We start from the raw sequence: 26,364 nt of genomic DNA, 5'->3' as shown, positions 1-26,364 counted from the left end.
TATAAACTGTTTTTAAGCAGAATGTGTTTAACGTTTTTTGCTTAACTTCAAAAAGATAGAAACATTAATCAGTTTAAAGCTGCAGCTCAAGCAATATCCTACATATTTTTTTTTAATCAGTTCTGTACTATGAGAAAATACTTGTAGCATTTAAAAAAAAAAGAGACTTAATGTATTATAATGTAACAAGCATTTTTTTGTCCCTATAGCAACCATTGACAAAGCCACACCCCCCTTCCTCTAATGAAACAGATTCTGGCACACCCCTGGTCACATGATCAGTGTGTATATTGTATAGATGCACATATTGAATGGAATATATATATATATATAAATATATATATTTATATATATATATATTTATATATATATATATATAATTTATTTTTTTCTTGAACAGCAGTTTGAACTGCTGCTTTAATTCCTGCTGGAGAAATTTCAACTAGTGGCAGGAAGTTTAAATATACATCAATACTCTGCCCAACTATTTTTTGCCGTTTTCTCTACATTTATATCCAGAGCTTTTTGTCTTTTTAACATCGGTAGATGCAGAACAAACATTTTCTCCAGTACTGTAGGGATAGCTGTGTGTGACAGTGCCAACAGAGGATTAAAGTATCAGTCACTGCTGCTCATTTTATTAGTTTATGTCTTTTGTTTTACATTTGACTAAAAGAAGCAAAACGTGAAATGTTATGTGGGTTTAAAGAACATAAATTCTGTAGTATTAGATCATTTATTTTTTTTAATTATTCAGCTTCATGCCATTTTTAATGAGTTTTAAAGCATCCTTGGATTTCTATAGTGGGGTTTAGTGCACATCCCAAGCAGTGCAAGATCTTTGCAATACTTTCCTGTTTGTGATAATGTATTGCCAATGTTCCCAGCAGTTTGAGCTGCAAACTGTAACCATAGATAATGTTACTTTAGTAATACATTGTAGCTGCTGAGTTACACTAACTGAAGGATTGCTTTAACAAAAATGCAGACATTGTTGGGCACACAATCAGGATTTTTACAGATTTATAACTGGAGCACCAAACGTTTGCCAGCTCAAGTAAAAATGTAGAATTGTACAATGTCACATGCTTTACATATAAAAAAAAAGGGGGAGGGGGGGATTTAGTATTGGTGCTTGAACCGTGGTGCTTCCAGCTCGGCATACTCTAGATCAGGGGGGCGCAAACTTTTTTCTCTGCGCCCCCCTGACGGCTGTCCCCTCGCTCCCGCGCCCCCCCCAACCCCAACTTACCCGCGCTCCGGCGTAATGACGTCACGTTGCCATAGCAACGTGACGTCACATGACCTCGCAGCGTCATTTTGACGCCGCGTTGCCATGGCGACGCCGGGAGGAAGCCGCCGGAGCCACGGGTAAGTATGGTTTACAGAGGCCCTGCAGCTCCCCCGGCACTTAATTTAAGTGCCTTCGGGAAGCGCGCGGGGCCTCTGTAAACCCCGCGCCCCCCGTCGGCAGTCTCGCGCCCCCCCTGGGGGTCGCGCCCCACAGATTGTGCACCGCTGCTCTAGATCAGGGGGGCGCAAACTTTTTTCCCTGCGCCCCCCTGCCGGCTGTCCCCTCACTCCCGCGCCCCCCTCCCAACCCCAACTTACCCGCGCTCCGGCGTAATGACGTCACATGACCTCGCAGCGTCATTTTGATGCCCCGTTGCCATGGCGACACAGGGAGGAAGCCGCCGGAGCCACGGTAAGTTAGGTTTACAGAGGCCCTGCAGCTCCCCCGGCACTTAATTTAAGTGCCTTCGGGAAGCGCGCGGGGCCTCTGTAAACCCCGCGCCCCCCGTCGGCAGTGTCGCGCCCACCCTGGGGGTCGCGCCCCACAGTTTGCGCACCGCTGCTCTAGATTGCCAAGATACTTAATTTGACGTCCCTGTCAGGGAGCAACAAAGTGGCTGCTGGGGTTAGCCAATAAAAAAACAAAAAACTGAAGGACTTCATATTGGGAGACTTAGTGGCCATCTCTGTCCTTCCTCAGGTGCTGTTAAAAATGTATGCACAATTATATGTCTATGCAATTGAGGAGTCTCCACTACAGAGTTCTGTTTCAAATGAGTTGGGAGGGGGGGGTAAAAAAATGTTCGGAAATAAGCCGAGGAAATGTGCATTAAACATGCCTGATATTTTGCTTTGCATTTTTCTCGCTAGGTATTGTTTGATACTCAAGCTCCCTTAACTGCCATCAACAAGCTTCCAACTGTGCCAATGCTAGGCCTCACACAACGAATAAACACTGCCTACCAGTGCTTTTCTATTCTCCCTCAGTCACCTACACACATCCGCTTGGCCTTTAGAAATATGTATTGCATAGACATCTACTGTAGAAGCCGTGGTGTTGTGGCAATACGTGATGGAGCTTACAGTCTCTTCGACAACAGCAAAATAGTTGAAGGCTTTTATCCTGCTCCGGGTCTAAAGGTACAGTTCGTTGGCTGCTTTCTTGTTTACAATTTTTTTAATGCATTGTTTGTGCGCTGTAACACATGCAATTACTTTTAAGGACCAGATACACTAAAGGGTGCTAAGCTTTAGCAGGCCTTTAGCTCCCGTTCATTTGAATTGGAGTAAAGGTGTGCTAAAGCTTAGCAGCCTTTTGTATATCTGGGCCCAAGTCAAAACTATTGCCCTCTTTGAAAATACAGATCTTCTCCAGATATGCACTGTTTTTATTATAAAACGGAGTCTGTAGCTCCATATCAAAATAACGAGAAATTTGTGAAACCTTGTCCTATAAGTTATCAATAGATGATCCTTTATTTGGCCTTCTACATAATATTGTGCAGCAAGTCTTTAGGCATTAGGCCAGGTCCCTGCTGCGGGGAGAAGAGCCGTCCCTCAATGGGGCTGGGCCCACTGCAATGGGTGGGCGCAGCGCTGCACGGGCTGTTTTTCCTGCAGTCAAGAAAATTGTGAGCAATACTAGCGAATGAGTGCTAGGCCATGCCCCCCCGGCGGTTCAGAGAATTAGGACGAACCTGCTGGATGATGTCATGACCGTGTTCCCCGTCACGCCCCTCTGTCTTTCCCCCTGCAGCTCACTGCAGCCCGGGGAACTCTGCTGCATGCACCGCCAGCCTGGCAGGCGCGAGTGCAGAGCAGAAAGCGGGGCCGTAGCCATAGGCCTGTAATATAGTGCGCGTGTCAATTGGAATTGGCTGTGTTAGCCAGGCGTTTCTATACTAGGGAGGCTGTGTGCTGCAGACCAGGATAATTACAATAAAATTGTATTTTCGTGCTGCTGCCACACTGTGGACCAATCACAGCGCGGCTTAACGCTGTGACGTAAGTCACGCCCCCTACCCGCGTGCATCACTGCTTGTACCCTAACTAAACGCGCACGGGCACCAGCGCCTACTATATAACAAGCCTTATGCAGTCTTCTGCTGGTGACCAGTCCTAACTTGGCATTGCTAATATAACTGAAAAAGCTCGCTATTTTTTTTTTTATTCCGACAATCTTGATTTAAAATTGACCGGCAGTTGTCTTTTTTTCCTCTACCTATAGACTTTCCTGAATATGTTTGTCGACAGCAATCAGGATGCGCGGCGACGTTCAGTCAACGAGGATGACAACCCTCCATCTCCTATTGGAGGTGATATGATGGAATCGTTGATATCCCAACTACAACCGCAGCAAACGCAGCAGGTACTACACTGCATCTTGAATCTGGCAAAAACTATAATAGAGGGGTGAAAAGGCCCTAATGTTGCAAATCATTGGACACAGTATTTCCCATCTGCCACAGGATCCAGGCCTACTGCTCATCATTTAGTTTAAATATCTGACTGTTTATTGAAATCTCCCACTTTGACATCGGTACTGTGCATTTTTTTTGTTAGCTGCTTTGGAAAGTACAGTATCTTGTTGACCGCTAAACTCTGCAGTACGTAGAAAAGTTTGAAGGACAGAATGAAAGACAAATTGAAAGTAAGGAGAACATACAGCAGTATAGGGTAGGAAAACTGTCCAAGAAAAAATGTGTAGCAATATCAACATTTCAGAAAATAAAGAAAAAAAATTGTGCGTGCTCGGAAGAACTTTGGTTCATGCAGAGTTCAGACAGTTGAGAGAATATTCCCAAAGACAAAACATCCAGTGAACCACACTATAATTTTGTCATTGAAATGTTCAAAAACTCTTATCTATTGAACTTGTAGTGCAAAGTGTTGAGGGAGAGAGTGTTTGAAATGTTGCCTTTTTCTATCTCCTATCTCTTAAGATTGTGTTAGTAGAAGGTATAGAGCTAAAGAATGAGGAAGATATCTTCTTTGCTCTGTAATTGGGCATTCCTGAAATAATCTTGTGATTGTGACATTTTGAGGAACTAGAACTCTTAATTTAATTAGAAACACATTCATGTTTATAGTGCTTCTTAAAGTAATCCTTGCTAGTGTTAATGTAGAGTAGTTGTATCTTGCTGTTGGAAGTGTGTGATAAATAAGCCTGTCTTCTGCTAACTGTTTGGACTACGAGTGGTGCCTAACGTGCTATATTCCCGTAAGCACATCTGTTCATTTGTCTTCTATCACATGGCGTTTAGAAATAAAATGCATTAGTGTGTTCTGTTACATTAACTTGCGCTTTTGCAGCTTCCTCAAGCAGTAAATATTAAGTGTTGTTGTTGTTAATGTGGTAACGTTAAATCTGTTCAGACTGCGAGATCAAGAGATTTTCTAATGAGCCTTTTCCAATTTCAGCAATTTCCGAAGCAGTCGGGAGCATCGGGTGCGTATCCACTTACTTCACCACCAGCATCTTATCACAATACGGTTACGCCGTCTCCATCCATGATGCACTCCCAGTCACCAGGTAAGAAATGCCGTATTTAATGGCAAGCCGTTTTTACGCAGCTTGTGCTTAAGCCCACTACCATATTTACTGTCGCAGGGGCCAGCAACGCATTGCAGCCGCTATGGAAGCGAACTGGAAGGTAGAGGTGAAAGCCACCAGTAAAATATTTAACCAATATGTAAAACAAATGCAAAAAAACCTGCGCTCTTCCCAAGCTTACAATTTTTTTAGTGAAATTCTACATTTTGATCCGAAGTTTTTTTTAATCAAGGAGCCATTTAGTTTCATCTTTCGATCAAAAAATTATTCGAGCCTGCATATCCCTCCCGTATTTAACCAATGTTCAGCTGGGTAAAGATTACCCATATTTACAAAACAGTGCTTCCCCATATAACACCTTTCTAGCGCTGGATGGTACCTCATGAATGTGAATGGGCCATAAGGCTACGATTTATAGTAGACGCGACGGTGCGTGTGATTTCGTGCACTGCGAGAACAAAGTGCAGCAGCTGATAGGGGCCGCCATAGTGCGGCAGATTTTTCAAAAGATGTCATTTTGTTTTTTCACGTCACGTGAGCAGTTCAGCCAATGAGGGTGAACCAGCCTGGTGATGTGCCTGCGCACGCCTACTACAAGCTTAGCCTAAGCTATCTTCTAGAGCTGGATGGTGCTTTATGTAGTTGCACTGCTTAGATATTGGGCTGTATTTACTAACTGATTTTTAGAGTAATTTTCTGGAAGGAGCACATGCTAACGTGCAGGTGATGGGAAAAGATGGTCGCTTTCAACTTCAATACTGCTTCTAGTCTACCCGGGATCCTAAAGTTGCGATATAGAATTTGGGGACCAGATGGCTTCCAAGTCTGGGGTCTAAATTTATTGGTGTTATCTTCTTATAATCCAATTTATGGTATAAAAATGTTTTAAGTATCGGCAACACCAAATAGTAATAGGTAGAATGAATATGCAGTGGTGCATGGACACATAAGAGACCCCCTATCCCTCAAAGGGAACACTAGTAGACATAATGGATTGTTTTAAAAAATATATATATTTCTGTGTATGATACTATGAGTGAAATAATTTCTCTATCTGGATCTCATAGTATTTTGAGTGCGAGATGCCATTATTTCACCTATAATCCAATTTTATTTCAAGCTGGTTAAAACCATTAGTTAACCAACTGTCATGATTGATTTTAAAGAAATCATAAAATATTAGTATAAAGAAATATTAAGTAAAAAAATTTTTTTGTAAAGCATACTAGTGTGGTCTTCACAAGAAGCTGTAAAAAGCGTTGTGCTGGAAAGATTGCACTTTTCAAATGAATAATTGACTCCCTTGTCCCTAAACCTCTTTATAGACCGATTTTATCTATACCTATTAAAAAAAAATATATATATATATATATATATATATATATATATATATATATATATATATTGTTTCCAGATGTTAAATACATTTCAACAGTGGAAAAGCCAAATGACAGAAAATTTAAATATTATGTTTGATGTCCTTATCCATTTGTGACATTGGGAGGCTGAAGTTAATTGAGATTATGTACTAATTGCTCTGCTCTCTACTTTGCATACGACCACAAAAGGATGGTATGAACAGGTTTGTTCTGTCTCAGAGGATTACCGCTGACGGGCTTCCACCACAAATAACATGGCTGCCCTTTGACTCCTAAAGCAAAAAAACACCATCTGTTTTATTGTAAATTTAATTCTACAGTGTAAGCATACATTTTGAAACAATTTTAAGACTGATGTAGCCTAACTCCTAGAGAAGCTGGTCAAATTTTCTCCCTGGTTAGACGAATTAGCAGTCTTGTGCATACCATGTTCGAATGCAACGGTCTTTGTACTATTTCACGTCATGTGATGAAGTGCTGTCACTGTTCTGTTACCAAACAAATTATTATTTATGGTACGTTAAGTTGTAATGAAGTCTGTTTGTTTTTCCAGGAAATCTGCATGCAGCCAGTTCCCCTAGTGGTGCCCTGAGAGCGCCCTCACCTGCATCCTTTGGTCCCACTCCATCTCCTTCCTCCCTGGGGATTACTATGGTTCAGACTGCTAATTTTGCCAGCCCACATGGTGAGTACTTCTGCTGGAAGATGAAACGGAGAGTTAAATCTAGCACGCACACAAATCTATCCATATTAAACCAGAGCTACTTTTAGTGCAAAGTTACTTCACTTTAAAGCTGGACTCTAAGGCTAAGGTCCCGTTGCACGCGTCCGCACGGCTGGCTTGCTTGCCGGCGGCGCGTGCAACTCGCTGTACCGCGATCTGCGGTCTACAGGAAACTTCAGTAGTAGCGGGGGGGCGTGGCCAAACGGGTCGGGGGGGGTGCGGCCATGATGTGAGGGGGCGCGGCCATGACGTGGGGGGCCGGAGCGGGAGGATTGACAGGGAGGGGGGGGCGTGGCTTGAGCGGAGGGACCCGCTACTCTTCCCCCCCCCTCCCTCCACGGGCTGCAGGTAAGTAAAAAAAACACACACACGCAGGCACTCATACATACATACACACACACACACACACACACACACAGACAGGCACGCACGCACTCAGGCACACACATACACACACACAGGCACTCATGCACTCAGACACACACACAGACAGGCACTCACGCTGCTTTCATTCCACACTCCTCCCCGCTCCCCGAAGCCTCTCCTCCTCCCGCAGCCTCCCCTCCCCATTGGCTCACAGCCACACCACGTGACGCGTCGAAGCTAGGAAACACCATTCTCTTGTGTCTCCTAGCGGCTGACGCGCCACAGCGTGTAGTCAGCTGTGCCGCCAGGGGGGACCGGGACCGGCTCGCGAGGATTCCCCTGCTGGTGGGGAACTCGCTACATTGCCGCCCGCGCCAACGAGCGCAGCGGGTCCCAGGCCTTATCCTTTAGTTCCTAGCACAAATTCAGGGATGTAGTCCCAAAACTGCAATAGGGATGTAGTCCCAAAATAATGGCAATATCCTTAAATTAACTAGTCTTGTTAACTACAGTACATCTGCTGCTGTTATGTTTTAGTGACCTTATGATTGGACGATATGGCTTCTTCACTATTCATTACTGTAACCTGTAATTGTTAGATGGGTAAAGGGTTGTAGAGTATGAAGACTGACCGTCCCATAATACAGTTATGTATATTGTATATGTTTTGAACTCTAAGGGAATGGAAACCCCCATCTTCTAAAGCTAGCAGCTACAGACTGATTTGTGGATTTTGACTAGTAGTACTTGATTTAGTTGATGTTTGTCAATGTTATGCATACCTGGGTAGAGCGCAAAGTACATATTTGTATTAAGTACATTTTGCTAGTAAGAGGAGGGTGTGATTTTAAATCTCATTTTGCAACTTGCACAGGTACCTTAGACCCTAGTTCACCGTACGCCATGATGTCACCCAGCCAGCGAGCAGGGAATTGGCCAGGCTCTCCTCAAGTGTCCGGTCCCTCACCAGCAGCTCGCATGCCTGGAATGTCTCCAGCCAATCCTTCGCTCCACTCTCCTATCCCTGATGCATCTCACTCCCCTCGAGCTGGTATGTGGAGTTATTATGCAAAAGTTTTCATATTTGTTATCTCCCATGATTATGGCAAACTATAAGGATAATCTCCAACCACAGGGATATCTAAAATACTAAACTAAACAGTGTAAAAAGTGCCACATTTTGAAGACTTCCCAGTCCAAGATGAAATAGTTCAGAGAATATATCAGCGCAACCTCAAAACTAAGCGGAAAGATGTACAGTATATGGTGAAGTACGTTCACAATTTAAAGCTTGAGAAATAATGGTAAGATATGTGTACACTGGGGCACAGGCACTTAATGATAACTTTGGTAGTCCATCTCTGGTTTGGTATTTCCCCATACAGGCATCATATGTGGAAAAAAACAGCAGCCTCATAGTGCAAATATAAAAAAAATTATAAAACTTATCCAAGTGCAGCTGTCCTTTAAAGGTTGCAGGTCATATATATCTTGGCTCATATAGAATGTATACTCAGTGTAGTATGTGTAAATAAGCAGATCCAAAACTGTGGCTATGTTCATCTTGTGTAGGGGAGTCAGATAGTTGGTGCCTCTGTGAGGGGGAGAAATAGAAACCATAGAGCAAAAAACTTTATATTTAAAAGATAAGAATCATACTCGCACTTTGTGAATAAAACACAGCAGGTATATTGGACGTTGGGAGTCATCGCCATCTCACAGCCTCCGTCTCCTCATTCACACCAATGGTTTGGGATGCCTTCTGTGACTGTTGCTGCCTTGCGGAGTGTCTTTCGTAAGCTCCGCGACGTCGCATCCATTTTTTTTCGGTTTCTTGCTGTATAACGCGTTAAAGTGCTGTAGTAGCTTGGGAGCTACCACTCGACGCGTTTCTCTAATTCTTCGCTTAATCAGGAGTGTACCCCCCCCCCCCCCTCATGTAATATACTATACATAGTGGATTGAATTAAGAACCAATTCAAAACTAATTCAAAAATTATTCGAGTCCTCGCATATGGTTTTACACAATGAATACATCTAATGTGGACAATGACAGGTTTCACACAGACTGGACCATCTATATGTGAAACATAATACATAGAACATTCTGCATAAAAAAATATGCCAGAAATAAGCATGAGAAGAACTTTTGGATGAGGAATTTAAAGGAATAGGGGAATTGCATTATGCATCCCCATAGTATAGTAATCCTGCTATAAGGCTTGGATTTGCCAATTATATCTGAAAGGACATTTAGGAAGCTATTGTAACTGTGTGTGTAAAACATGTTAATATTTTCTTAAAGCAATATATGATGTACACTTTACAGGCATAAGAAATTAAATAGTGTGAGGAGTAAATAGTATGCCTACATAGTATAAAAGTTTGTTTTTAACTTTTTGACCTGCGCTATGGTTTCTATTTCTCTCCTTCACTGAGGCAAGAACTATCTGACTCCCCTACACAAGAGGAACATAGCCACAGTTTTGAATTTGCTTATTTACACCTTCTGCGCTGTGTATAGGCATTTTGTATGAGCCAAGATATATATGACCTGCACTTAGATGCTATATTTTATTTTTTCCCCTGTTGATTCTTTCCCATGCTCCCCCTGGATTTTGAAGATTGCTTCACATATTTGTACTTCCCATTCCATTATTAAATTTCACCTTATCCGTAATCTGATTATTCACAGGCGGTTGGACATACTGTGACGGGGAGGAGGGGTGTTTGTCCATTTATTATTTTATATGTAATGGCTCACTTTTTACTAGTGTCACATGCCAGTGTATTTTATATGCAATTGATATGCGGTCTTATTAATACCGGCACACATGCCTGTGTTATTTTATATGTAATTGATTACTCTTTATAATACGCACTCGGCCATGTATTTTATATGTAATGGATTATGGTCTTTATGGTACACACGGCTGGCTATGTGTTCTTTTTATATGGAATTGTCCTAACAGTATGACAAGTCATAACGAGATTAAAAAAGTGGATATGTTCCTGATGTATTAGATGTTACACATTCATATTTGATGTCATGGGTGGCAAGATTTACTACATCGTTTTGTGTTGCTAGACCTGGTTAATTGATTAACAATGGGGGGAGATTAGCTAAAATCCAATGAGGGTTATTGGAGCTCAATCCCATTTTAACTGCTATTCAAACCATTGGCAGTTAGTGCAGGCTTGAGCTCTGGATGCCCCTCATCAGTCGTGCATCCCGGCCACTGAAAGGTATAGAAGAGGCCCTGTTTGGAGAGAGATACAGAGAATGAATACTTTTTGTATTTTAACTTGAATTAATAACCCCCTTCACTTTAGCCCATTGCCATTTGTTTGGCACTTTAAAAAAAAAAATGTTTTTTAATCAGGTTCTCTATCAATGCCGACGAATATGCCTCCACCTCGTAAACTACCTCAGCGCTCTTGGGCTGCATCCATACCTACAATCCTCACCCACAGTGCCTTGCAAGTCTTGCTACTGCCGTCTCCCACCCCTGGATTAGCACCAGCCCTGGCAGGCAGCTACCTGTGTTCTCCTCTTGAGAGGTTCCTTGGATCGGTTAATATGAGGCGGCATCTCCAGAGGATAATCCAGCAAGAGACAGTATGTAAACCATTTTGAGTTGCATAGCATTTTAATGTCTTCACCCTCACTTTCAAAGTAATTTTATTTTTGTATGTTACATTAACAGATCTACAGTTGCCATTTTCAACAGTTTTCTGTTTTTTTTTGATGAGCAGATAGAAGCTTTTGAAATATTAAGTGGAGGTTAAAATGGCGCTCTCTTCAGAGCACAGTGCAGCCTAAAGGTTACCATGGTAACCTCGGGAACTAGAGTAATTGATTTAAAAAAACAAACATTATTTTAAAGAGCACACACACAGACGTCTGTGGGGGGGGGGGGATTGCTGCTTTAAAGCAGCAGAACGTGTCAGAAATTTTTAATAGGTGGGAAGCTGATCGGCTTTAATTTCAGATGCAGAGACCCCCTGCTACCTAGATAACACATCTCCACAGGGGGTGCAGGTAGCAGCTCTGCAGGCTTAACATTCCTGGTCACATGTCCAATGTTTTTTCTCTTTTGGTTGAAAATATAATATTCAGTAACGTAACTCATTTGTCAGCAAGGTTTATTTAGTGTAACGGCAGTTATTTCCACATTTATTTCAGCTGCAGCTAATAAACTCCAATGAACCGGGGGTCATAATGTTCAAGACAGACGTATTGAAGTGTCGGGTGGCTCTTAACCCAACTACCAACCAGACTTTGCAGCTGAAAGTTACACCTGAAAACGCTGGCCAGTGGAAGCCAGAGGAGCTGCAAGTTTTGGAGAAATTCTTTGAAACCAGGGTATTTATTTTCATGTTCTGTTTAGTTCTCCCCTTTCAGGACAAAACCAAACCCTGGCAATCTGGATGATGTAGAAATCAAATACCTATAAGTATTTTAAATTGCGTTTCAAAGTTTGAAGCTGGAATTTGGAACAGATTTGTATTCCTTTAGCACAGTGGTTTTCAACCCTTTTCTTTTGTTTAAGGAACCCTATAATTTATATTGTGAAATTCTACGGAACCCCAACCCCTCTAATATCAGATGCATTGCAAGGAACTCCAACCCCCTCTAATAGCGTGTCTGAGATCAGATGCATTGTAAGGAACCCCAACTCTCTCTAAAAGTGCGTCTGAGATCAGATTCATTGTAAATTCTTCTGTATTTGGTACAATTTTCAAATGACATTACAATTGCAGGGACCCTTTTAGGGATGCCAGCGGAACCCAGGGATTCCTAGGAACCTCTGTTGAAAAATACTGCTATGGCGCCTCTTCTCACTGTTCAGGAGGAACTGCCCTCCTTTCCACATCCAAGGGTGGGCTGGTTAAGGGAAGGATACTTATTGATTCGGTTTTCTGAGCCCCCTCCTTTAAAATGGTCTGACTTGGGATCAAAGAGAACCAATGACAGTGGCATTTTTAATAGACAAAATGTAAGTGATTGGCTTCTTTAAAACAGACAAGTATTTTTAAACTTTTTTTTTCTTTATCTTTTACCTTCATAGGATTTTTATAATCTGCCTATTCTCTTTGTAAACAAGCATTTTCCACGTAACAAAGAAAAAGGAAATGTTTACTTCTAGAATCGTTAAATTCAATGTCATTGACCTATTGTTTAAAGTGTGTGTGTGTGTGTGTGTGTGTGTGTGTGTGTGTGTGTGTGTGTGTGTGTGTGTGTGTGTGTGTGTGTGTGTGTGTGTGTGTGTGTACACACACGTTTGATGTTTTAAGTGAGGTAAATGGGCTTGGGTCTTTAGGAGCAGTGCAAAGAAAAGGCTGCACCCACAGTCTTGCAAAGTGCTTATTTAATAAGTGAACCCATCAAGGTCGAAACAGCTGTCTGTGGGTGGTTTTCTGGGTATGCACCTTCACCCTGGCTGTGCTCAAAGCTGTGACCATGCAGCAAGCTTAAGCCTATAGAGAACCATGTTAAAAATGGTTTTTGAGGCAAAAAGTGACACTGTGTGCTCATTTGCATGTCATTTCCCAGAATCCCTTGCTGCAGTGGAAGTGCTGTATGCTGGGTGATAATGGGGAAAGGCGGGGTTGCAGACCTGCCTAAGACATGCAGATGAGCATACAGTTATATTTGCATATTTGCTTTCCTGTGGAGGGTTTTTGTCACTTTTTTTACTCACCATAACTTAACTCAGTATTATATATATATATATATACACACACACACACACACACACACACACACACACACACACACACACACACACACACACACACACACACACACACACACACACACACACACACACACACACACGTAAACCCCGTTATAACGCAATTCGGTTATAATGCGGGGTTTTTTTTTGCACACTGTGCACACAACACACACTCTCACTGCACACACTCTCACTGCACACACTCTCACTGCACACACTCTCACTGCACACACTCTCACTACACACAGCACACAGCTCACAGCACACAGCTCTCACAGCACTCACATGTCAGCAGCCCTCCCCCCTCACATATCAGCAGCCCACCCCCCCTCACATGTCAGCAGCCCCCCCCTCACATGACAGCAGCCCACCCCCCCCTCACATGTCAGCAGCCCCCCCCCTCACATGACAGCAGCCCAACCCCCCCCTCACATGTCAGCAGCCCACCCCCCCTCACATGTCAGCAGCCCGTCCACCCCCCCTCACATGACAGCAGCCCACCCCCCTCACATGTCAGCAGCCCACCCCCCCTCACATGTCAGCAGCCCACCCCCCCCCCTCACATGTCAGCAGCCTACCCCCCCCCCCCTCGCCATGGGAAGGCAGCATGAATATAATAGGATTATCTCACTTGTCATGTACAGCCCTGCCTGAGGCATCCCTTTAAACCCTTCTCCTGCCCAAGGGTACCTGCAGCTTACGGCCTGGCCTATTGCTGGTTAACCCTTTCGTTGCTGGATTTAACATCTTTTGTCCTTCAGCCGCCATTTTAACACCACACGCACACGCACACGCACACGCACACACACACACACACACCTACCTTTTAGATCAGCTCAGCACATCCTCTCTCCCCGGTACTAAGCCCCGCCCCCTGCATGCTCTGACCTCTCCGGCAGCCTGCTACCGCGCACTGCAAAACCTGGGGGCTGGGAGGGAGAGGGAGGGGGCTGGGAGGGAGAGGGAGGGGGCTGGGAGGGAGGAGGGATGAATCGCCGCCATTTTTTAAAACTTTTTTTTATTTATTTAATTAACTGGCGCCCGGCCAGAGTCATCGCGAGCCGCACAGAGAGGCCAGACCGGCCGCATGCGGCCCGCATGTTGTGCAGACCTCTTCCTTCCTTCCCCCCTCACTCCCTCCCGATCAGGCATGCGGCGGCCATTTTTTTTTTAAATTAGCGCGACCCCGTTACTAACGCGGTGGTCTCGGGGTGGACCCCGAGGACCGCGTTATAACGGGGTTTACCTGTATATAGATATAGAGATATATCTATATATATATATATATATATATATATATATCTATATCTATAAAAAATAGATGGATAGTATAATTTGTTAAAAAAGATGATATATGATGATCAATTCTCCCTTCTCAGGATTTAACCTGCATAAAATGCAGGACATCCCCCAGAGATATGAGGAAATGGGGCAAAAGATTAATCAATTAATAAACAAAATGCAGCAGAGGAAGACAATTATTGGTCAATGTAGATAGGGTGCCAGATCCCATTCAGAGTTAAGGCTGTAGGGTATTCTGGTTTTTAATGTGAAGACCCAATAAAGTTTTCGTTTATCTAGAAGTTCTACCCTATTACCACCTCTGGGATTTGGCACTTGCTCTATCCCCATGTAAGAAAATGTGTCAATACTTCCTAATCTGCAGTTGGGTAAAATGTTGTGCCACTGGGTGAGTGAGATCTCCCTTTCTAATGAGTCTCATATGCTCCCTAATACGAACCTTCAGGGCACGTGTGGTACGGCCCACGTACTGCTTACCACATCCGCAATTCAAAATATAAATCGCGAATGTGGTATCACTCAAGGCTTTATCTCTCAAGTCTATCTCGCACTACAATTTCTTAAACAACTTAGATCTCTCTTAGATGATGGCTCTAGATAGGAGCCCTTGATCATAGGGAGTTAGAATGTTTGTTTATTTCAACCATACCCTACAGTCCCTATTTTTCATCATCTCCCAAAGGTCCATAAGACATTGGTCTCCCCACCTGGGAGGCCAATTGTCTCTAGTATTGGATCTTTGGGAGATGGTGTTTCCAGATATGTGGATCATTATTTACAGAGTTTTGTAAGAGAACTTCCCTCTTACATTAGGGACAGCAGCGACCTATTGGAACAGTTGGATTGAATCATTTGGTAAAAAGGTTTTATATGGGTAACGTTGGACATCACATCCCTGTATGCGGTTATAGACCATCATCAGGGGATGGCAGCTGTCAGACATTTTCTTGAACCCTCCACTTTGTCACTTGTACAGAGCACTTTTATTTTAGATTGTATTCACTTTCTTCTCACTCACAATTATTTTATGTTTGGGGTTTTCTATCTCCAAACACGTGGAACCGCTATGGGCACCAGTTTTGCCCCCTCGTATGCAAACCTATTTCTAGGTTTGTGGGAGTCGAAACACGTGTTTGGTGATAGAAACCCCTATCGACAGTTTATCACTTTTACAAACGTTATATAGATGATCTTATTTTTATTTGGCACGGGGGTGTAGATTCACTTTTATTATTTATAGATTACCTTAATGATAACAATTTAAATTTACACTTCACTCACACATATAATTTTCATCACATACATTATCTGGACGTGTTATTATTTATTGATATTAATATGTTTATTAGTTCAGATGTTTATAGGAAACCTAATTCACACAACACCTTTCTCAGGGCTGACAGCTGCCATCCGAAGTCCCTTCTGAGAAACATTCCGAAGGGACAATTGATAAGATTAAAAAGAATTTGCTCCATCAATGAGGATTTTATCAAACAATCACATGAACTTCTCACAAGGTTCCAAGATAGGGGCTACTCACCCACAGATCTGGAAAAATCATTAGAGGAAGTGAATAATATATACCAGGGAAGAATTATTGCTCAAGCAAAGGAAAAAATCTCCCAAACATGATATTAGGGCTATCAATCAGCCATTATTCATTACTCAATACAACACTCAAGTAGGTTAAATTAAACGCATTATTAAAAAACATTGGGAGATCCTTTCGGGGGATTCTCTTTTGAAACATGTTTATGCGGAAGGTCCCCAGTTCGTTTTTAAGAAAGCCAGAACCATTGCCAATTCAGTCTCCCTTAGTCTTTTTTCTAGCAAACAAAATAACAATACTAAATGGTTACCTAAGGGGAGTTTCAAATGTCTTAAATGTATTTCATGTAAATATATGCTTCCTGGTTCATCATTTACATCGTTTGCCACTGGGTGTGAGTTCCCTAGTACGTCCTTCATTAACTGCGATACCACATTCGCGATTTATATTTTGAATTGCGGATGTGGTAAACAGTACGTAGGCCGTACCACACGTTCCCTGAAGGTTCGTATTAGGGAGCATATGAGACTCATTAGGGAGATCTCACTCACCCAGTGGCACAACATTTTACCAACTGCAGATTAGGAAGTATTTACACATTTTCTTACATGGGGATAGAGCAAGTGCCAAATCCCATCAGAGGTGGTAATAGGGTAGAACTTCTAGATAAACGAGAACTTTATTGGATCTTCACATTAAAAACCAGAATACCCTACGGCCTTAACTCTGAATGGGATCTGGCACCCTATCTACATTGACCAATAATTGTCTTCCTCTGCTGCATTTTGTTTATTAATTGATTAATCTTTTGCCCCATTTCCTCATATCTCTGGGGGATGTCCTGCATTTTATGCAGGTTAAATCCTGAGAAGGGAGAATTATGATCATATATCACCTTTTTTAACAAATTATACTATCCATCTAGTTTTTATAGGTGTCCATATATATAATTGTTCAATTTCTATATAAATTTTCCCTGTTTTGTACACTGCCCTCATTCACATTTACTTTAGGTGTGTTATACTTGTATGGCTTCATTATTAACTTAGAATATAAATACAATTTTGGTTCAAGCATATGGTTCTTCCATGCCAATAGTGTATTAATTGATACACAATATTTCATTATAGTATCTATGATTAATTGATATATTTATCTATTTTCATTTATTATACTATTGAGTACACTAGTTGGCCCTAGTTATTTCATTCCCAGGTTTATCACAGCTCATTATACAAATTTTGGTTTTTCCAAATGGATGTTGACGTTTTATACATTTGTGTACATATATACCTGTATATAATGGTTATCAATCTATACCAATATGTGCTTGTATGTATTTATATATTAGTCAACTAGTCCATCCATTTGTTAGGTATTTTCTTTCTTTTAATAGAGAGATTCATTTATTTCATGATATTTCTTTTTATTTATGTATTATTTTTCTTTTCCAGTGTTCTTTCACCCTTGAAAGTCATACCTAGTATTTGTATCTGTATTTTTTGTATTGCGATTGTTTTAATGCTTTTTTGGTTAATAATGTTGTAGTATTTTGTATCCCCCACGGCACGCGCTGACGTCATCTAATATGACGCACTATATAGTTAAATACTTATGTTTTTTCTTCTCATAAGTGAGGGTCATTTAGTTATATTCTTTGGCTAAAGCATTTTACGCTTGCTAACATCGCCACAGTCTCCCTTCTTCTGCATGTCCTAACAATATCTGAAAACCTTCTCTTTACCGCTCTGATGGAGGAAGAAGTCTTAATAGACTGGTTATTCACAGGTGCATCACAACACCTGCTATTTAAAGATGGGCTTAAAACCAGGGATGCTGAATCACAAGCCTCCAAACAATTGTTACCAATTGACATTGACTGTGTATAACTTATTAATTACATTCTTTTGGTTTTAGGTCGCGGGTCCACCATTCAAAGCGAATACACTGATAGCTTTTACAAAGTTATTAGGGGCTCCGACACACATCCTTAGGGACTGTGTCCACATAATGAAACTAGAACTGGTAAGTTACTTTAACCAAGGTATGTATTTATATTAAAAGCAGAGGGTGACTCTCATAACAATCATAGAATTTACCTAAAACATCATACTTTTTTCATTTAGATATGAGCCTTTAACTAGTTTCTAACAAAAGCCGAATGCATTGTGAACTTTTCAATTTCTTGATGAATGGCCTACATTTGTAGTTATTTTCAATGTATCTTTATAGTGCTCTATAGATGGGAAGTAATTGAAACTGCAAAGTCACTTATTCTCCCTCCCATGAAGACCCCAATGGAGGGATCAGAAATAGGTTTCTGTGATTATGTTTCAAGCTTCGTTTATTACTTAAAATGCAGAATTAAAGTGAACATAATAGCTGTAGCTGGAGATATTTAAATGGGCCTATTATGTACTGCTGTTTAATATGTACCATGACTATTTTTGTCCCTGACCTTTAATTCCCTTTGGTTTTGTACTCCATTGAACTGGAAGCAAAAGTCACATTTAACTAAAATCAATAATTGTATTTTTTTTTTGTCCATTTTGTTTTTCAAGTACATTTTTGCCCAAGTGTGTGTTCACCAAATATTGTGAATTATATTGTACTTTAGAGATTTTTCTGCAAGGTTAACGAAAGACATCTGTATTTTAGATAAGATTTGTCCTAACTTCACACTAAACATAATGTCAAATAATAAATATACAAGATAAATATTTTGAATATTTCACATTCTATATCCGATTTAGTGCAGTGCAGTCCTGTCAGTCCCAACTAAAGAATGATTAACGTGTAAGCCTGAATACTGATAAGTATTGTACAGAGAGAACAGCGAAGGCAGTCACTCAATTAAATAATTTTGCAGATTTATTTTACATTTTGGCTCCCAATGGAGCCTTTTCCAAGAATAAATGATGCTCCGTAAAATGAACCCTTTATACCCTTATACTGTCCGGTGGAGTAGCACAACAAAGAAAGAAGAAAAGAAAAACAAAAATGATGCGGGAAAACTCTGAATTCAATGTAAATCATCCATAATAACCTGTGATCACAAACCTACACCGGGATTTCACAGTTAATGCAACACAATGGACCACATCCAAGTTGTACAATAAGAGATTTCCCAAAGTAATAAATACAATCTACTACTCCCATTTAGGATTTGTAGATTGCACAAAACATCTGTGTGTCTACACCTCAGCCGGTTTAATTGCATTAAGAAAGATAGTGTTTAAATAGCATACATTAATATAAGGAAGTTTTACAAGGCGCCACATTAACCATTAGACTACATGAAGATACAGTACAACCAAGATCAGGGTAAGTAAAGGTATGCGACAGGGATACTGTGTCAAAGCAACACTTGAATTGGAAAGAAAAAGGAACCCAATTCAACTGTGAATACTTTATTCAAATACAATTTGCCGATGACATTATTTTTGCCACTTGTCCAGAAGACCTCCAGCAACAAATCATGGAACTCACGCAAAAAAGACGGCAGGCCTCCATATGAGTCTCAGCAAGACCACAGTGATCAACAAATATGTGAACTCTACAAAGATCCAAATAAATGGAATACAACTAGAAGAACCAGAACTAGGCATTTGCCACCATGTAACAATGGATGGGAACCATCAGAATTAAATCAATAGGAGAATGAAGATGGGATGAAAGGCATTTGGAAGAAACAAGACCACCCTTCCACCTTCCACTGTGCCTCAAGAGGAAACTTTTCCAATGTATTGTGCCTGTGCTCATGTATGGATGTGAAGCATAGACTGTAAATGCAAAGATAGTGTAGAAGCTTCAGACAACTAGAAGTATGGAGATATGCATCTTGGGTATTGCCTAAAGAGAAGAATAAAAATGGGGTCGGAAGGAAACAAGTTTGTGACATAATCACAAGATTTAAAAAAAAAAAAATTCATGGCTGTTGGTCGGCACAAAGAAATGACCATCGCTGGTGCTTGATTGGATTGCAATTGATATCAAAAGACCAAGACGACGACCGAAAATAAGATTTGATTAAGAAATCAGAAAATTTGTTGGAGCCACATGGAAAAGATGAGGTTCGAAACTGCAGTACATGGAAGGCCTTCATAAAGTAGTGGACAGACCAAGGCCAAAGTGTGTGTGTGTGTGTGTGTGTGTGTGTGTGTGTGTGTGTGTGTGTGTGTGTGTGTGTGTGTGTGTGTATACACACAGGAAGGCTACGTGGTATTATGTGAGTGATTACTTGTACTATAACTCCTGTATTTTGTTGTATGGAGTGATTGATCCTATTAGAAAGGTGTTTAGCTTTCCATATTGAAAGACTTCCTTATAAAATTTATTATGTTCAAGATCAAAGCATAGAACTATCCAGGATGGATGAGAGATTGAATTCCCGTTTCCTTTTTTTTTTTCCCCCTTCCATTAAACAGTTTCCGGATCAAGCAACCCAGCTGAAATGGAATGTGCAGTTCTGTTTGACTATTCCTCCCAGTGCACCACCCATTGCTCCTCCAGGAACTCCTGCTGTGGTGCTTAAATCCAAAATGCTGTTTTTTGTAAGTGTTTAGTCCCTTCCGGCATCAGAGTTTAAAGGTGCAGTCCTCTCTACTCTTGGGGGAGGGTGTAGGTTTAACTAAATTGCTTTGAACTTTTCTAAGTGGGAGAAAAAGTTCTCTGAAAATCTGCTGCCTGGCACAGAACATGACATTAGAATCAGATTAATCTGAAAGCCTGATATTGCTCTCATTTTAGGGTTGGGAATCATTAAACAATGAGGATTAGAAAAGTAGGTGATTCAGGAAGAGGAAATATTAACCATTGTGTCAAGTGGCAGTGGCATTTCTCACAATTGCATTTGTAATTTTGGGAAGGAAATAATGTAGTGTAGTACTGATAATTGGCAACTTTCATATTGTACTGTATTTAGCTCAGATTTGATTTTTGATATAACTGCACCGTGAAAACAAGGCTTTCATGGAATATAGTTTTGTAACGTTTCCCGTTCTTGCTGTCCGTAGCTTCAGCTCACTCAAAAGACTTCGGTGCCACCAGAGGCTGTCAGTATTATTGTCCCAATCATCTACGACATGGCCTCAGGGACAACCCAGCAGGCAGACATTCCCCGTCAGCAGAACTCTTCAGTAGCGGCTCCTTTGATGGTTAGCAACATTTTGAAAAGATTTGCAGAGATGAATCCACCACGTCCAGGTAATTAATCAGAAATGTTATTTTAAAGGCTACAGTTTGGGTACACATTTGACCAGTCAAAACTACTTTACTGCTTCACGGTGAGGTGTGTCCAAGACATCCCCTACTCATTTGGATGAATGCAGGTAATGTACAGTTAACGATAACAGTAACTTTTATTCATGGAATGGTTTACGGCGCTCCCAATTCTCATTAACTTCCCCCCAACGTGTGTGTGTGTGTTCAACATCACAGGCAAAAAAACTACGTTTTGGGATAGAAATTAATTTAAAGGTCAATTCACGCAAATGTACATAGTACTGTGACATGTATCTTCACATGTATTTTCTTTTAACTAAGTTTAGCACACTACACTGGCAGCCTTGAATAAAAATTATAGACCAAATATTAAAAACTCTTGAGGGCTCTGTCTCAATCCAATTATGCCAACACAATGCACCGTCTGTTGTTGGTATTAGTTTTAATACATTTGATGAAGGCAGACAGAATTACATCAACTCAGACCTTATACTTTGTTGGGTTTATAAAGAAAATCAATAAACACACAACCCCAGCGGGGATTTTCCATGTTCCTGTGCAGGACCGGTCCATTATGGCCATTCTCCTTCCACTGCAAAGGTTAATGAGAATTTTCACAGGTAGTGTTAGGACCTGCATATACTGGTCATGCTGTGAAGTGGCTTTGGCCAAAGGGTTTAACTAAATGATTCTTATTCATGAGAATAATAACATTGAAGTATTTAACTACTGTATGTATTTTTTGTCACGTTGGATGTAGCATTGAGTATTTTTGTCTTTTATAAAGAAAATCAATTTTCAATAAAGTTACCGGAAATGTCAATATTGAGTCAATTGTTACCTTTACCCCAATCTTCTGAAAGCAAAAAATTAAAGTGATTGTTTGGTTTTGGCATCTAATACCTAGCCCTCTATGGCCCCAACTACATACAGTATGCTGTGTTTCTGATTTTCTGTTGCGTAGAAGGTATTAAATCTATTCAAACCAATGGGACTAAACTTTGTCCAGGAGAAGTGGCATTACAGCGCACTAAATAAGGGCGTATGTGGTTAATATCACAAAACGTTAATGTCTTTTGATATACAGGGCAGATTAGCTTTTGTAGTAATTTCTAACAGTTCTTTATTTTTATTTTTGTTCCTTTCTACACAATTCAGCCAGGATGGGTAATGATATAAATGATATAAATATAAATGATATAAAACTTCCAGGTATAATGAGTACAGTAAAGAAAAGGCGCCCTAAATATTGTATTCACATGGAACAATGGATGAACAAGCCTGTTTCAGCCTTTTGGTCTCCATACAGTGGTCTTTCTACATATTTTAATATTCTGCACACAGCAAAATAAACAGGTCGCTTAAAGCTTAATTTTCCTGGCTACATTAAGCAGTCGTACATTAAAATCTGCATCGAGGAAGCACAGCCATCAAGCAAGCCATTTCCGTGACAGCTGCTTAATCCTTGGTTGCTGACCGTGCATTGTGAAACTAAAATCAGACTTTATATCAGACTTCATGTTTGCCAATTGTTTTTTCTAATGCAATTCTTTTTTTTGTTCCCTCAGGTGAATGTACAATATTTGCGGCGGTACGCGATTTAATGGCTAATCTTACACTGCCCCCTGGTGGGCGTCCGTGAACACTATTTTGCAATCAGTATGGAAATATTTTTTTTTTCTCAAATATAAATGTTTGGACAAAAAAAAAAAAAAAACATTTTGCCATTGGATTTTTGTCTACGAGTACGATGAGCTAAAGCTGGCAGATATTTTCAGAGATGCACTTCTTTCATCAAAAAAAATATATATAAATGATCAAAAAAATAAAATTTTGTATAGTGCTCTTGTACAGCGTGTTTTACTACAACACATTTCAAGCTGGGTTGGAGGTTTAAATATCAGTTTGCCAGGAACAGATTTAATATTCTGTTTTATACTGCAATGATTATGAAAATGCCAAACTTTTTTTGTTTATGTAAATGTGTTTAATTTGATGTAACAAATTTTCTTCTTGGGTTTTTTTTTTTAAAGAATTATTTGTCATTTTGAATACTGTAAAACTGTGACAAACTTTATAATGAAACCTGTATTTTAATATGACTGCTTTAAATCCTAACCTAAAAATGGTCTGGGCGTGTTGTAAACATGTCCTATAAAGCAATATTTAATAAACAAGAAGAAAATAATCTGGGTCGTGTTGCTTTGTAATATGTTTACAGGTATTATAGTCTGTACTTGGAATATTGGGCTACTTATGATATGATCTACAGTTTTATATTCATCATCCCCTTGCCCTAGACACGAAGGGCACAAAAGTCAGCATATCTAATGGTCTACTAATTTTTTCAAGAACATGTTGGTGGCCTTGGCCTCCCAGCTGTTGGAAAGAGGAGTACTGGTTCCATTCAGACAATGGAACCATTTTGTGCCAGTAGAGATGCTAGAACACTACATTTACCCTTTATTTTTTTCATTTTTTTTCCCAGTGCTCACAATTTGTGGTTAGATGTATTAGTTCAGATTTACTTTTTAGTGTATATTTATTTCCTTTTGCTTTGACGCTACCAGACGTTCTGTTCTGCCCCACATAACGCACAAATAGGTCAGGGATAACTGACATACAAGGCATATTAAATCCTCTTTAATTAGGATTGGCATTTCTGGAACTAGACAAACGGGACTGACAATTGTACAAGAGGTGTGGTGCCAACCAGTTCAAATACCTACTCCTAGCCTTTTCACAGAAGCATAAATATATTCGAGCCATTTTCCTATATATACACACGCTGTAATTCACTATGCGTTTGGGTATCACATCACAATTCCATGTTAAGTAAAATGGACTAAAATATCAGGTAATGCTGGATTACCCACCCCACATCGGTTCGTAGTGAATCTGCCAATAGTGAGACAGGTTAGCGAACTTCCAATGCATCAACTGCCATTCAAGTGAATAAACGTTACTGTCTTTAACCGTGTGCTGTTTCTGACTATTGAATAGGAAGTTTGAAACCTGCATAGCAGATTACCTACAACTCAGGAGCCTGTGATAGAAAGAGAGGGCATGTTGAAAATACACATCAGCAGCCCTAGCTACTAACTGGACCCACTAAATCCTTTGGCAGCCATTCCTCTGTTACGTTACAATGGCAGGTGGTGTTTCTGCAATCACTCCCTGGAAGGGAAAAAAAAACTAAAACATTGACATTATACTCTCCTTTTAGTATATACAGTACTTTAAAAAATTAAAATAAAGCCAAGATTTTTTCTTATAAAACTTTTGAATTTTCCGTTTCACAAAAAGGGGGTAATTGGGTATATTGGGATGTAAAGTTAGATGTTCTTACAATCACTATTGCCACGTAAACGAACAAGACGGGAAATAAAAAAACCGTGGGGAAGAAAGTTTATCACCTCGTTAATCGGGGATCTTATGGTTCTGATAGTAAAAATAAATAAAACGTTATTTGTTCACTTACATTTATCTAGGAGTGGCAGCTCGTGAGTAAAGGCAATGACTGATTATGCCACTGAGTTTAAAGCAAGGGTACCTGGTTCAAATCCTGCTGTCCGCTACGTATGACCTTGGGCAAGTCCCGTTATCTCCCTGTGCCTCAGGTGCCAGAAAATATAGATTGTAAGCTCATCCGGGAAGGAACTGTCTATAAAAATGTGTTGCGTACTGCGCACTATAGTGTAATTGTGAAGTGCTGTGAGTCCTATTGAGAGATAAGTGCTATAATGTTATCTATTCTCCAAAAGATTAGACAGATTTTCCAGAGTAGATCTGACTATAGATTCCTGCTGTTTTCCATTCCACACTGATGTTTGGGGAATCAGATTTTTAGTTTGCCAGAGTAGTGCCTTCAGCTATTCTGAGTGCCATTAAACCAGTTGACTCAATGGAGATGCAATATAATAGATTTTTAGGCAAGGCACTGAAAGATAATAAACTAAACTTAAAGATATTCTCATAATTCCATATGAACTATGTGCTCATTTGCATGTCATTTCACAGAATCCTTGGCTGCAGTGGAAGCATTGTATGCCAAGTGATAATGGGGAAATGCAGTGTTGCAGACCTGTGTGACATGTGAATGTGCTCACAAGTGATATTTTTTATTTACTGTACATATAAACATAGATGACAGCTTGGAGATTGCACAAATGTTTTCTAACCAAGGGTACAGGTAGTGTCCTAACAAGATACATAATGCACAGAAAAAGGTTATTTTTCACAGAGCGTACTCTACACAGCCATGATATACAATACTTTTTATGGGCGTTTCCATTTTAGGTTTTGAACTAATCCGTAATATTAATGCTGGAGTATGGGAGGTAAGATATTTTGCCCAGATAAATAAAATGAAAGTTAAGTAAAAGTCAATTTAATCACATCTGGAGGTAGGTTGATATTCAGTGCAACTGATTTGGAAGTATTTATTTGAAACCTGAAAGGGATGCAAATGTAGCCAACGCCCCAAAAAAGATTGGGGAGGGAAATCAGAGGCTGTGTGAGTAAGATATAACTTGCAAATAGAGCCAATATATTCAGACAATTTTGTAGATGCCAAATATATTTTGATTTAGTTTTTTTTACGAGCGTCCAGTGGGTCTGTTGCCAGGGTAAAAATCAGAGCAGATAGTGGACGGATTTGGTTCTGTTTTTGATTATTATACTTGACCGTATTCTGACGTTATGAATCTTCGCAGGGGGTGACCAGTATAGTGGGTAAACAAAGGCAGTGCACTGCCTACAAATGATGGAGGAGGCTATTGGTAGCAAAAAAATCCTTTTAACGAATGAAGGGATTTTTTTGCTACCAATAGCCTCCATCATTTGCAGGCAGTGCCCTGCCTTTGTTTACCCATTCTACTTCTTCTGTTTGGTGGATTGCACGCTGTTCAGGATTCCTGATGGGACTGTTCCGCTGACGGAATTGGAATCAAAAGTGAGTGTTCTCTTACATACTATACTAAGTTATTATGATTGGGACAACCTTTGTACTGTTCATTGTGCTGGCTAGCACTAGGTACTAGTCCCTTGCCCTATTAGGGTATGTTATCATTGCTCACCATCATATTGGAGTGTTCCCTACAGAAGAATCATTAATTATTATTGGGACTTATATATTCTGATGCACCGGTTACCCACATTTTGGTGACCTGTATAGTACTGAATCAGTGAGAAAATTACCAGAAAAACGAAAATATCGTAATCTAGAAACCCCA

At 40.4% G+C, this 26,364-nt stretch overlaps 1 protein-coding gene across 2 annotated transcripts in view; it reads left to right on the top strand.

Moving 5' to 3' along the window:
• The window catches only part of MED14 (mediator complex subunit 14), a 69,579-nt gene extending 46,261 nt beyond the window's left edge, over window positions 1-23,318 (top strand). For both annotated transcript variants that reach the window (XM_075589694.1, XM_075589695.1), the window contains 11 exons: window positions 2,164-2,433; window positions 3,521-3,661; window positions 4,714-4,825; window positions 6,779-6,910; window positions 8,190-8,366; window positions 10,699-10,934; window positions 11,502-11,681; window positions 17,825-17,932; window positions 20,335-20,460; window positions 20,923-21,112; window positions 22,699-23,318. In XM_075589694.1, coding sequence (XP_075445809.1) covers window positions 2,164-2,433; window positions 3,521-3,661; window positions 4,714-4,825; window positions 6,779-6,910; window positions 8,190-8,366; window positions 10,699-10,934; window positions 11,502-11,681; window positions 17,825-17,932; window positions 20,335-20,460; window positions 20,923-21,112; window positions 22,699-22,772 — 1,746 coding nt within the window. In that variant the 3' untranslated portion in view covers window positions 22,773-23,318. The remainder of the gene's footprint in view (window positions 1-2,163; window positions 2,434-3,520; window positions 3,662-4,713; window positions 4,826-6,778; window positions 6,911-8,189; window positions 8,367-10,698; window positions 10,935-11,501; window positions 11,682-17,824; window positions 17,933-20,334; window positions 20,461-20,922; window positions 21,113-22,698) is intronic.
• Window positions 23,319-26,364: the final 3,046 nt, after the last annotated feature.

Source organism: Ascaphus truei, chromosome 3, assembly GCF_040206685.1.
Source record: "Ascaphus truei isolate aAscTru1 chromosome 3, aAscTru1.hap1, whole genome shotgun sequence".
NCBI lineage: Eukaryota > Metazoa > Chordata > Amphibia > Anura > Ascaphidae > Ascaphus > Ascaphus truei.
Note: the sequence above shows the minus strand (reverse complement) of the source record. Positions and strands in the feature narration are given on the sequence as shown.